Source organism: Belonocnema kinseyi, chromosome 2 (assembly GCF_010883055.1).
Source record: "Belonocnema kinseyi isolate 2016_QV_RU_SX_M_011 chromosome 2, B_treatae_v1, whole genome shotgun sequence".
Taxonomy (NCBI): domain Eukaryota; kingdom Metazoa; phylum Arthropoda; class Insecta; order Hymenoptera; family Cynipidae; genus Belonocnema; species Belonocnema kinseyi.
This window is the reverse complement of record NC_046658.1, coordinates 122,325,552-122,338,689: the sequence shown is the minus strand read 5'-3', so window position 1 is coordinate 122,338,689 and position 13,138 is coordinate 122,325,552. Positions and strand designations below refer to the sequence as shown.

Genomic DNA, 13,138 nt, shown 5'->3' with positions numbered 1-13,138 from the left:
AGTAAATTGAAAATAATGTAAAAATATGAAAAAAAACCATTGACTTAATTAGAATTGAATAAATTTAGCAATCAAGTGAATTGAAAACAGTGAAAAAATATTGAAAAATTCTTTGAATTCAGTAAATTTGAAATGAGTTCAGAAAAATGAAGAGGGCATTCAAAAGAATTTGACGAAAGGCCTACGAATTTTAGATGAGTTTACAAGACTTCAAGATGAATTACTTTTTTTTTTAATTCATTGAATTGAGAAAAATTGAGTGAATTAAGAAGAGTTCAGAGCGAATTCCAAAAAATATATTCAAATTTTTGAAACTCTACAAAATACCTTCACTTTTGGCGAATATATTCTTTGATACCCACTAAAATATTATAAAATCCCGTTAAATTATATTATATTTTCTGAAAACCTGGAAAATGTATTAAAATAAATTAAGAGGGCTAAGATCCCTTAAAATCATTGGAATCATTAGAAATCTTATAAAATCTGAAATATTCATATCTTCCGAAATTCTAGAAATTTCTTTATCTTACAATACATAAAATAAAATATAAAACATTCCTTGGATTCTTAAAATTCCCTAAAATATTCCAAATTAAAATCTCTTGAAAATGCCTTAGATTTTATAAGTTTTTAAATACCCTAAAATCTTCAAAATTCTTTAAGATATTTCAGAGTGTTTATAAAGATTTCTAGAAATTTTATAAATATTTCAAGAATTTGAAGAAATTTATGAGATTTTAGGGTATTTTTAAAAATTTTAAGACATTTTCAGGAGCTTTAAAATTTTAAGTATTTTAGGGAATTTAAAAAGATTTTAATGAATTGTTTGTATTACTTTCATTGATTTGAAATGATTTTTGAAATATTTTAGGATAAAAAATTTTCTAGAATTTCTGAAGATATGGAACGATTTTACAGGATGTAAGAGGTTTTAAACTATTTTGAACATTTTCACGTTATTTTACCAGATTTCCGAGGATTTCAGTGATTTTAAAACTCTTAATGTAATTTAATCCATTTTCCATGATTTCAGAAAATAACGTCATAGAATTTCATGGGATTTATTAATATTTAAGTGGATTTTTAAGAATTTATTCATGAGAAGTGAGGAATTTTGTAGGGTTTTAAAGATTTGGAATTCTCTTGGATTTTTTTAATTCACTTCGTTTTCTCGAAATTTATTCTACTCTACTTAATTCGATGCATTATTTTCGAATTTTTAAAAGTTTTAACTTAATTGACCCTGAATATCAATTGTTAATCAAATGATCAAAGGATTTGGAATATTTTAGTGTATTTTTTTGTCTTCAGAATTTCTTGGCACTTTCAAGGGCTTTAAAAAACTCCAAAAGTTTAAATGATTTTAAATTTATTAGGTTATTTTAAAATATTCGAATTTTTTTTATTTATTTCAGTAATTTAATCGGATTTAAAACGATTTTAAATACTTGAGGGTATCGTAAAAGATTCTCAGGCGTTTTCAAGCGCTTTAAAAATTTTAATGGGCCTTTAAAAGATATCAAGGAATTCGAAATATTTTAGTAAATTTCAAAAGATTCCTAGAAATTTTTGATTTCTAACAATATTTTGAAGGCTTTCAAAGACTTAAATTTATTAGGATATTTAAAAAGATTTAAACAATTTCAAGGGATTTTCCAACGATTTTACTAACTTTAAGGGATTTTAAAGATTTTTTCCATTCCAATCTATGAAATTTAATTAATTTTTCAATATTTTTGAATTGTTTTCAATTCACTTGATTGCTTTTTAAATTGACATTTATTTTTTATATATGTCATCTAATTCTTCTCATTTCTTTTAAGGTAGTTCTCGTGCCAAAAGTCAGATATCTGAAAAAATAGTTTTTCTATGGTTTTAAGAATCCCAATATTATAACTGTTGTCATTTCAAATAAAAAAAATTATTTGTTATGAAAGATATAAAAATGACCATTAAAAACATCCATTTTAACTATGTTTTTTGCCTTGAATTTTTTCTGACCGTCGCTTCTTACCAATTATTGAAAAATCATTGCATTTTAATAAATAATGGCTTATTTTTTCCAGAAAAACATTCTCTACTACTTCTAATTTTTTAAATAACTAACAAATCTTAAAATATAATTATTTGTTTAAAACAATTTTCCTTTCAAAAATTTATTGAAATGCAATCATTTTTCATAAATGGGTAAGAAGCGACGGTCAGAAAACATTCATTTGCAAAAAACATGGTTTAAATTAATTTTCTTCTGTGAATTTAAACATTTTTCATAAAAAATGTTTTTTTTTTATTTATTTGGAATAACATCAGTTATAATATTTTGATTTTTAAAATCATAGAAAAACTATTTTTTTCATATATCTGACTTGCGGCACGAGAACTACCTTTATTTTCTCTAAATTCACTCAAAATTTATTTTAATCGGTTCAATTTTCTTTGATTCTGAAAATTGTTCCAATTCATTTGAATTATTTGGAACTAAACTTTAATTGTTTTTGTAGTAATTATTCACTTCTTGTGTTAGAAATTAATAGGGTTTTGGAGATTTGAATTTTGTTTAATTCACCCTGAATTCTTGTAAATTCTGTGGATTTTTTTTTTAATTTACTTGAAGTCTACTAAATTCACTCAATTCTACTTAATTCTGTGAATTTTTAAAAGTTTTTATTTAATTGATCTTGAAGTCAATTAATCTCACCTTTAATTCTTAGACATGTCATCATATTCTTTCAATTCCCCATGAATTTTTCTAGCCTTATTTCAAAGTTACTGAAATCAATAAAGTTTTTCAAAATTATTTTAAATTCATTTGATTTTTTTTTAAATTCATCTTCAATTTTTATGAATTTCATCGAATTCTTCTCTTTTATCTTAAATTCTTCTACATTCATTCCTTGTTAACGGAAATCCATGGATTGTTTGTTTATTTTTAATCATTTTTTCCTATTAATTTTGAATTCTTTTGAATGTAACTTGAATCCCTCTTGAAATGTTTTGAATTTATCCTGAATTTTGTTACCGGTTGAGTGTGAAGAAAGTACTTTAGGAACCGATCGATGAGACCTTGTCTTATGTAATTTAAGTACAGTCCACAACATAGTTTATGAACAGCCCCTGAATAATTGAATTTAATTTTACAGTCGAAAAATGCCCGCCGCCTTTGAGAAAATCGGCAAGTCCTTGTTCGCCGACGATAAACAATTCTTCGAGCGCATCGAGTCCACGATCTCCATCTTCACCCCTGAGGCCATTTTCGGCCTTTGAGCCCGTTTACGGTGATCCCCGAGGTTTCTTCACACCAAGAAGAAATCGAACTTTGCACACACCATGAGTGTCAAAAAGAAAAAGTTGACTTTTGGCCCAACCAAAAAAGACTGATAGCAAACAGAACTTTTTTAAATGCTATGCACACACTTTTTGCCAAACTATTTATCGTCCATACGGGTATTGATTTTTTTTTTTGTTTTACTATCGTTGCAAAAGTGTTTTCATCGAAAAATGCGAAATTCGGGTGTGTCCAAGTGGTAATTTGATGGAAAATCGCGAATTTCTGAGACAAAATATGCGTCTTGGTAGAGGTTAAGGCTTTGTACATTTGTTAAAAAGTAGTCTATTTCATAAAATCAGAGTTTGAAATCAAGATAACGGTAAAAAAAAACATGCGGATGTTGTAATGATTTCGAACTCTGGATAAAAAGAAAAAAAACTGTACATAAATGTAATTATAAAAGGACGTTAGACGTTTCGAGAGAAAAAAGGCCATTGAGTTAGGCCTTTGAAAACAAAATTGCCTTCCCACACTTTTATATTATCAGTGATGATAATAATAATAATATTTTCAATTTCCGTTGTAACTATTTTAATTGTAACTTTGGTGCGTGAAGCACTCGTGATAAATAAATGCGGTTATAATTACGTAATTACGTCGGTAAAGCATTGTACAGAAGGTGTGAGAGTTGATGAAATATTGTTGATACTGAAAAACACCGATCCTTTTCTTAACGAGCGTTTTTTTTCGAAAACGTTACTTTGCCATTTTGTTAGTCTTTAAAGTACTTAGGACTTTTTACCGAAGAATTGAAGAGTGTGAGAGTGATGATAAAGTGCAGTTAGTTGACTTGATAATAAAATTGCTTTTTTTCATAAATAAGTGTTTATTTAAAAAAATTCGGTATTTATATAATCAAACAGTCACGCGCTTCACGTTTCAATCATACAAGAAAATAGTTTCAAATCGGAGAATTAAGAGTAGATTGTGGAAGTGAGGATTTTATATATATTTTTTTTTTTACTTTGTACAATGAGTGTTCAGTGTTTCTTTAAGCTCTTTGACAATTTCTCGTATTTCCTTTTACTCGAGTACCAGAGCCCGAAAGGAATTGCCAGAGATGGAAGAGTCATAACTGCAAAGGCAGCCCAGTCGATCTGGAAATAATTAAAGGAATCTTTAATATAATATTTTTGTTTTAAAAAATAGGCTTGAAAGCTCGAAAACTTTTTTAATTTGAGGAGTATAGGGATTAAAGTGGTTCGCAAATATTTGTTACGTTCAATGAAATTATGAAATTCGATACCGAAAGCTAAACAATTTTCCATTTGAAAGCAATTTTATGCCAGAAATAATAAATATTAAACTATGACATTTTCAAGGTGGACGTTTTAATCGACGAAATTAATTCCTGGTCATTTCGCGGTTAAATTTTGAATTTTTAAAAATTAAAATTTAATTCTTTTCTTTATAAATAGTTTAAACATCCTTGAAAAGCTTCAAAATTTTATTTCAAAATCTTGAGAAATCTAGAAGTAGTTTTAAATTGAAAATTGTTTTGGAAATTTTTTCAGAACTTCTAAATATCTGTTAAAACGAATTGGATTTTTTCTACAATTTTGAGAAAATCCTGCAAATTTTAGAAAATTTCTTTACAATTTGGAGGTGTAAATAACATTTGAACATTTATTATTTGTAGGCGAAATTTGAATGTAAAAGTTTTGAAAAGATTCAAACTTAATGTAAAACTTAAAATGATGATAGCCTAATATAAAACAAAATGTTGATTTTTGCAGATTTTAAACAAAAAAATTAGATGCTTATCAAGAATTATGAAAGGTTTCAAAAGAATAAGAAAATTTTCTTAAGATTCCTAGGAAAATTAAAAATAACTTTCCATTAAGAAACATTATTTTAAGAGAATATTTAAAAAGTTTTTCAAAGATTTCAACAAAATGTTCAAAAATGATTCTAGAAGATTTTAAGAAAACTTTCTAAAATTTGCATGATAATTTTAAATCATTTTAAAACTCCTAAATATTTCTTAAAATTACTCAAATTTTTTCTATAAATGCTCATTTGTAAATTACTCATCAAAATTTCACTTACAAATTAAGCATTTTTCAAATACAATAATTAAAATAGTAACGTTCAAATTTTGAAGGCTCTTCAAAATGTTAACGATTCCATATTGCTAAATATTCATTAATTAATTTTTTTTTTAATAAAAATTTCAAATTGAACGGGTTAAAAATGGAATATGTTAGACTGAAAAAATATTTTAAATTTAATAAAATTCTTTAATCAAGAAGATATTATTATGAAGTTATTTTTAAGTTGAAAACAGTTTATAAGCTTTTAGTCACACGTTCACATTTGTTTAATGACTAAGACTTTCAAATTTAACCCGTTTCAGTTTTAACATTAAAATCTGAAAATTCTTAAATTTTCAACTGTTTTAAAATCGTTTTCGTTCACTTTTTATCACTTAAAGTACAGATAAATTAAAAAAATATATTTATTAAATAAAAATGTTTTTTATACAAAATTTTCAACATGAAAGGCTTGTATTTTTTATTTGTTCAAGTGTTTAAGACAGCATTTAAAAATTCTTTATATTAAAAATGTAAGCTTAGAAATAAAAATTTTTAATAAAGTATTTTTAAAGTAAAACAATTTTGAATTGCGCATTATAAGCTAAATAATAGCATAATTGATAAACATAACAATTCCACTAATTATTTAAAAACCAACCTGCATTTTTTATTATATATTTAACTATTGTGCTGAATATCCGTTATTTTATTTGTTAAGAATAAGATTTCCAACCGAAAATTTAACCATTCTATTTTTGGTTGAAAATTGATATTTTTTATTAAAAAATTAAAACTAGTTGTTTGAAAATTTATGTAATTTGTAAAAAAATAGCCTTTTTCATACAAAATTAATCTTTATGGCTGAAAATTCATATATTTTTTTATCAACTTTAACTATTCCAGATAAAGATTCATGATTTTAGTTGAAAATTCATCAGTTTGGGTGAAAATTAATGCCTTCAACTAAAAATCTGAATGTCCATTTTTTTTAATTGATATTTTTAAATTAAAAATTCAACTATTTCAATGAAAATCCACATATTTTGTTAAAAATTGTTTTTTTTTGTTTGTAGTAAATTATCTTTTCTTAGCAAGTTATTTTTCTTGTTTAAAAATTCAAGCCTTCCAGTTCAATATTTATTATTTTAGTTGAAAATTAATTTTGTTGGTTAAAGATTCATAATGTTAGTTAAAAATTCATCTTTTTGGATGAACATCCATTTTCTTAATAACAATGTAATTATTAAATTTTTGGTTGAAAAATGATCATTTTTATTTCAAAATTGATCTTTCTGCTTTAAAATTCAACCATTCCAGTTAAAGATTTACCATTTTAGTTGAAAATTCATCACTTTCTTTGAAAATGTAACTCTTTAAAAAAAGTTATTATTTTTTAAAGTTTTTATTTGAAAAGTAATTTTTTAACTGAACATTTAACTTCTTCTGATTGAATATTTTCCAATGTTTAATTACTTTTGAATCTTTTCAAACCTAAATATCTCTTCAACTTACTCGAATTTTTCTTTAGGGTTTAGAGGTGTTTAATATTTATTATACACCCAAAATTCAACAATTTTACTTGTAAATTACATTTTTTCAAACAGAAAAATTAAAATTGTACCGTTTAAAGTTTAGTTTCGAATATTTAATTTAGAATGACTGATTTTACTTAAACATTGAAATATTTCTAAATATTAGGCAATTGTTATTTTTCTTGACTACAAAATTTAAAACTTTCAAATTTTAGACTAAAGCAATATTTTTAATTTAATAAAAGCCTTTAATTATGAATATATTATTTTTAAATTGAAAATAGTTATTAAGTTTCAATCCTGCTTTTATATTTGTTTTATTACTAAGTTTTTCCAATTGAAAAAGTTTAATTTTTAACATATATATCTGGGAATCCTTAAATTTTGAACTAAATCTGAATCGCATTATAAAATCAATTATTATTCACTTGTTAAGCCTTAGTGTATAGTTCAATTATTTTAAAAATCACTATAATTTATATTCACACTTGATCAACAAAGATTTTTTTTTTTAATCAAAAATTGTCGATTTCAAACGATACCAATTTTTTATTTTTTAAATCTCTAAAACTGCATTTATATTTTTAAAAAGAAATGTACGTTTAAGAATTAAAATCCAAAATGAAACAATTGTAAGTGAAAGAGCTTCGAATTTCAAACTGTAAATTGAAGGATATCGTAATTGAAAAAGATACAAATTCAACTAATTCTTTTTTTCCTAAAGATTTGTTCAAATATTTGATCAAATATTCTAAATATTCTTTGAAATCTAATAATTTTTTATTAACAATAGAAATTTTAAACAAAAAGCACTAACATAACATTACAAAAAATTGTTTAAGATTGTAAATCCTGTTTTAACTGATGCATTTTCAACTAAGATGATAAATCTTAACTAATATTTTCTACAAAAAAATATAATTTTTCAACAAAATATACGACATTTCAAAAAATGCATTAATTCTCCACCAAATATTTGAATTTTCAACTAAAAATGATCAATTTTCGACAAAAATGGAATAATTGAACTTTTAACCAAAACGATTAATTTTCAACCAAGAAAATCAATTTATACAAAAAAAAGAATATTCAACTAAAATAAAAAAATTTTTAATCAAAAGTTGAAGTTAAATTTTTAGTTTAAAAAATCATTTTTAACCAAAGAGATAAATATATAACTAAATATATGGAATATTCACCTGGAATAGTTACATCTTCAGTTAAAAAAACTAATTTTCAACACAAAAAAGGTGCAACAAATTTTCAGTAAAAAAAAATAATTTTCAGAGAAAGAAAAGATAATTCAAAACAAATTTTCAAACAAAGACATGAATTTTCAATTAAAATAATGTATCTTCAACAAAAAAATTAATTTGCAACAATAGAAATATTTCAACCAAAAATGCTTTGAATTTTTATATAAAAACACGCGAATCCACAAAAAAATACGATTTCTCAACATGAGTTGAATTTTTAACTAAAAAAAATTTTCAGGAGAGAAAAAAATGCAAACAAACTGTTTAATGTTCATGCAAAAAGATGAATTTTCAACTAAGAAACTTAATTTTCTACCAAGATAAACGAGTTTTTAACAAAATAATTAGTTTTCAACCAGATACTTGAATTTTCAACTAAAAACTATCAAGTTTCAACCAAAAATGGAATAGTTAAATTCTCAGTTGTTCACATTTTCAGTGAAAAGAACTAAATTTCTAAAATATAGTTACATTTTTAAATAAAGTGATGAATTTTCAAATAAAATGATGAACTTTTAACTATTATGATGTACAATTGGTACAATTGGTAAAATACAATTGTCACATTTTCATTAAACAAAAAATTAATATTCAACAGCAAAATAAATTTGAAAAAGATAGTTACATTTTCAAATAAAGTGATAAATTTTCAAATAAAATGATGAATCTTCAACTGGAGTAGTTGAATTTTGAACCAGAGATGAATTTTCAACTAAGATTAATTTCGATGAAAAATGACGAAAATTTTTAACTAAAAAAGACCATTTATCAACCCAAAATTAAAAAGTTAAATTTTCAGTCAAGAAAATAAAGATTTCAAATAGAGAACTGAATTTTGAGTCTCAAACTAAAATAATTAATTTTTAACAAACGATTTCATCTTTCAACAAAGTAATTACATTTTCATTAAAAAAAAAATGTATTCTGAACGAATTTTAAATAAAATACATGAATTTTTAACTATAATGGTAATCTTCAATCAAAAAAATTAATTTTTGAATGAAATAGTTGAATTATCAACTTTCAACCAAAAATACAAAACTTAAATTTTCAGATAAAAAATTAATTTTAAACCAGAATGAAAAATAAATTTTCCACAATATAGTTAAATACAGTAATATGAAGCCACTTTTCATAAATGAAGAAAAATTTTAATTCAACTTTATATTGGAATTTAAGAAAAATTTAATCACGCTCTCGAAAAAACTTCGACTTTTCCGGATTTTTTGAGAAAAATAGGCGACAGAAAAAAATAAATGGGAGAAAATATGGTAATATTTAGCGTACTTACCACGTGGGAAGAGAACTTTTTGTCGAATTCACGGTAAGCGATAAAATAAGCCAATCCGGGCTCGCTGCTCACTGCAACTTGTAACCTGGGGGCATCTTCTTTACGACGATAGAGAACTTCAGCCGAGGTAAAGTTGAAATAACCGTATTTTTTCGGTTTGACGATGACTGTGTGAGTGACATTGGTGTTGGGAGGAACTCGGTCAATTCTGGCGTTCAATTCTCCACTCACGTGGACGAAATTGTCAGCAGGGAAAGAGTTGTCGGTGATTTCAACCTCCAGGGCGGCCTCGTTGCCGACGTTGTAAACAGTGTACTGTAAAGAGATTAGATTCCAAAGTTTACAAGGGATCACTCATTTCTTCAAACAAATTGTTTTTAATTCAAAAAGTTATCTAGAAATTAGATACGACAAGTTTTTAGTAAAAAAATAAAAAATCTAGAGATATTATTACTGAGAGGAAAAGTGCAAAATGAAAAAAATCGATCTGCTGGACTAGAAGTGAATTTTCTTTAGAAGAAAATCCGTAATTTAATCAGTTATGAGTTTTTAAATAATGTTTAAAAATTAATTTCAAATCAAAAATAAAAATGAATTTTCAAAAAAATAATGACGTACTATTTATTTATTCCTTATTGTTTAAAAACAGTTATATGTATTGAATGGTTTTGAAACTTTTTAAAATCCTTACCTTTCAATTAAAAAGATTGCTTTTTCAAGATAAACTTTCAACTAAGAAGATCAATTTTCTACCATAAAATACGAATTTTCGACAGAATACAATCATTTTTAACCAAAAAGATGCAAGTTTTTCGCCTCAAATGCGAACTGAGAATATAGAGCACAAACAATCCAACTATTTTTTGTTGTAATTTAAGTTTTCTTGATTAGAAATTTAATTAAAAAAGACCAAATTTTAACCAATTTTTTTGTTTAAAAAAGAAACAAATATTTTTTTCAAGAAAAAACATATATCCAACCAACCTGTTGAATTTTTAAACCAAAGACGAATTTTTAACAAAATAGTAAAATTTTCACCAAAAACGATTTTTCAGCCACAAAAGGACAAAATTTGAAACCAACTTGTTGAATTCTCAAGTAAAAATTAAATGATCAATTTTCTACGAAAAGTTGAATTTTCAACCCTAAAATATGAATTTACCAGATAAAAAGTGCATTTTCAATAAACCAGTAGCATTTTCCACTAAAGTAGCTGAATTTTTAACTAAATGGAAAATTTGTTAAAACAATTGCTAAATTTTCAACCAAAAATAGTAGAATTTTTTATTGGGTTATATATTTTCTGTTCGTATTTAAAGGTAAAATGTTTTGAAAATTTAACAGATGAGCATGTTACTTATAAAGGCGTTTTAGAACAAAAATAAAATAGTTCAATTTACAGTTAAAAAAATTAATTTCAAAATAAACAGAAAATCGGATTTTCAACAAAATAGTTCAATACTTTTTATTTATCCTAATTGTTTAAAAACAGTGATATGTATTCAATAGTTTTAAGTCAATCCAATTTGAAATTTTAAAATTCTATAATTTCAATTAAAAATATTGTTTTTTTTTTCAACAAAATATATTCTTTTTTAACCAAATAACAAAAAACATGAATTTTCAACCAAAAAAGATGCAAGTTTTTCGCCTTAAATGCGACCTGAGAACACAGAACTCAACTCCTTTTGGTTGAAAGTTCAGTTTTCTCGATTGAAAATTCAACTTATAATTTTAGTTCCATATTTTCATTCATCTTTCTTGGTCAGAAATTTTAATATTTGGTTGAAAATTTAATTATTTTGTTGAAAATTCATTTTTTGTTCAAAATTCAATCTTGTTGAGTTTAAAATTCAACTATTTTGGAAGCATATGTTCTGTTTGATTGATTATAAACTTTTTATTTAAAAATTCATTATTTTAGGGTTAAAAAATCAACTTTTTCCTTAGGATATTCATTCTCTTATTTTTCTTTAAAAACTCGACAATTTGATAAAAAAATTTGGTTCTTTTTTGGCTTTCGTCAATTTTTGATTAAAATATAAAATCTGGTTTGTTTGCAAATTTTAATTACTTGTTTAAAGCATGAAATACTTCGTTAATAATTCATTTTTTGTTTGAAGTTTTATGATTTTAGGTGGAAAGACATCTCTTTGATTGAAAATGTAACTATTTTGTTAAAAATTCATATATTTTGTAGAAAAAAATGTATTTTTTAGTTGAAAATCTACATGCTTGATAATCGAAAAAGAAGAATTTTCAAACGAAAGACAATTCTTCTAAAAAAGACATGAATTTTGAACAAAATAGTTCGATTTTCAACGAAAATGATTACTTTTCAACTAACATGTTGAAACTTAAAAAAAAATTAATTATTAACCTACTTCAACTTGTATCCAAGTAGTTGAATTTTCAAATACAAAAAAATTGATTTGAACTTAGAAATGGTCTAATTCTCAACTTTAAAAAGCCGAATTTTGAAACCAATTTTTTTTCAAAAAAGAAAAAAAATATTTAGGCAAAATGTTTTTTCAAGAAAAAATAATATGCTCAATCAAACTATTGAATTTTGAAACAGAAAAGACGAATTTTCCACAAAATAATCGAATTTTCACCAAAAACCATTTTTCAGCCAAGAAAGAACAACATTTTAAACCATATTTAAAAATTTTTAATGAAAAATAAAAAGATGATTTTTTACACAAAAATTCATTGTCAACTAAACAGTAGCATTTTGGACCAAAATAGGTGAAATTTGAACCAAAAAGAATAACTTTTTAACAAAACTGCTAAATTTTCAACTGAAAACAGTTCGATTTTTTATTGGATAAAAGAGGGGAATAACGAAAGGGCGAAAAAATTCATCTTTTTTGGTTCAAAATTTACCTACTTGGTTTAAAGTTGAATTACTTTGTTTAAAATCCATTTGTTTAGTTGAATATTCATCTCTTTTCTCGAAAGTTTAACTATTTCGTCAAAAATTCACACTTTTAACTGAAAATTTATCTATTTGGGTAAAAAATAATATACTTTGTTGAAAAATAAATATTTTAAATTGAAATATTGGAGTTTTAAGGAACATTAAATAGGATAAATAAGAATTTTAATCAATACAGACTAAGTAATAATTGATTACTTAATTTAGTTTGATTGTATTTAAATATATATTTTTTAATAATTAAACTAAATTATAAAATTGTATTTTTAACTTAATTTTGTTTAATTTGATATCAGACAAGCAGCGTTCAACAAGTCTCTGATATCTAAGCACCAATTTGTATAGCAGGTTCTCAAAAAAAAATATTATAATTATTTGTCGATTTTACCTTAACAACAACATCCATGTTTTCCACAAGATATTTATTATGAATGTGTTTGGCGATCAGCAATCTTGCTCCTTCTGGTTCTGGTACTTCTTCTTCTGCGAAGGCAGAAGCCAACACAGCCAAAATTACCGTGAAAAATATGGGGCACTTCATTCTAAAAAAATTTTAAACACTAAATATTATGGATCATTTAAAATGTCCATAAAAAATTTTATAACAATAATTTCTAATGTTTATTTTGGCTGTGGAGTTTTGAAGCATAACTCAAAATTCAACAATCGACTTAAAAAATATAAATATAAATTTATTTTTTATATATTTTGTATCAGATAATTATATCATATTATTTTACATCATATAATTAAT

General features: G+C 24.2%; 2 protein-coding genes across 2 annotated transcripts in view; one reads left to right on the top strand and one right to left on the bottom strand.

Annotated features, from left to right (window-relative positions):
* The window catches only part of LOC117183111 (nuclear pore membrane glycoprotein 210), a 39,063-nt gene extending 34,913 nt beyond the window's left edge, over window positions 1–4,150 (top strand). Inside the window, exon 13 of the mRNA XM_033376290.1 lies at window positions 3,144–4,150. Within this exon, the coding sequence (XP_033232181.1) occupies window positions 3,144–3,334 (191 nt within the window). The 3' untranslated portion in view covers window positions 3,335–4,150. The remainder of the gene's footprint in view (window positions 1–3,143) is intronic.
* A 109-nt stretch (window positions 4,151–4,259) lies between these two features.
* The window catches only part of LOC117183112 (translocon-associated protein subunit beta), an 11,776-nt gene continuing 2,897 nt past the window's right edge, over window positions 4,260–13,138 (bottom strand). The window contains exons 2-4 of the mRNA XM_033376291.1: window positions 12,773–12,926; window positions 9,447–9,761; window positions 4,260–4,428 (exon numbers count right to left, since the gene is read on the bottom strand). Coding sequence (XP_033232182.1) covers window positions 4,312–4,428; window positions 9,447–9,761; window positions 12,773–12,925 — 585 coding nt within the window. The 5' untranslated portion in view covers window position 12,926 and the 3' untranslated portion in view covers window positions 4,260–4,311. The remainder of the gene's footprint in view (window positions 4,429–9,446; window positions 9,762–12,772; window positions 12,927–13,138) is intronic.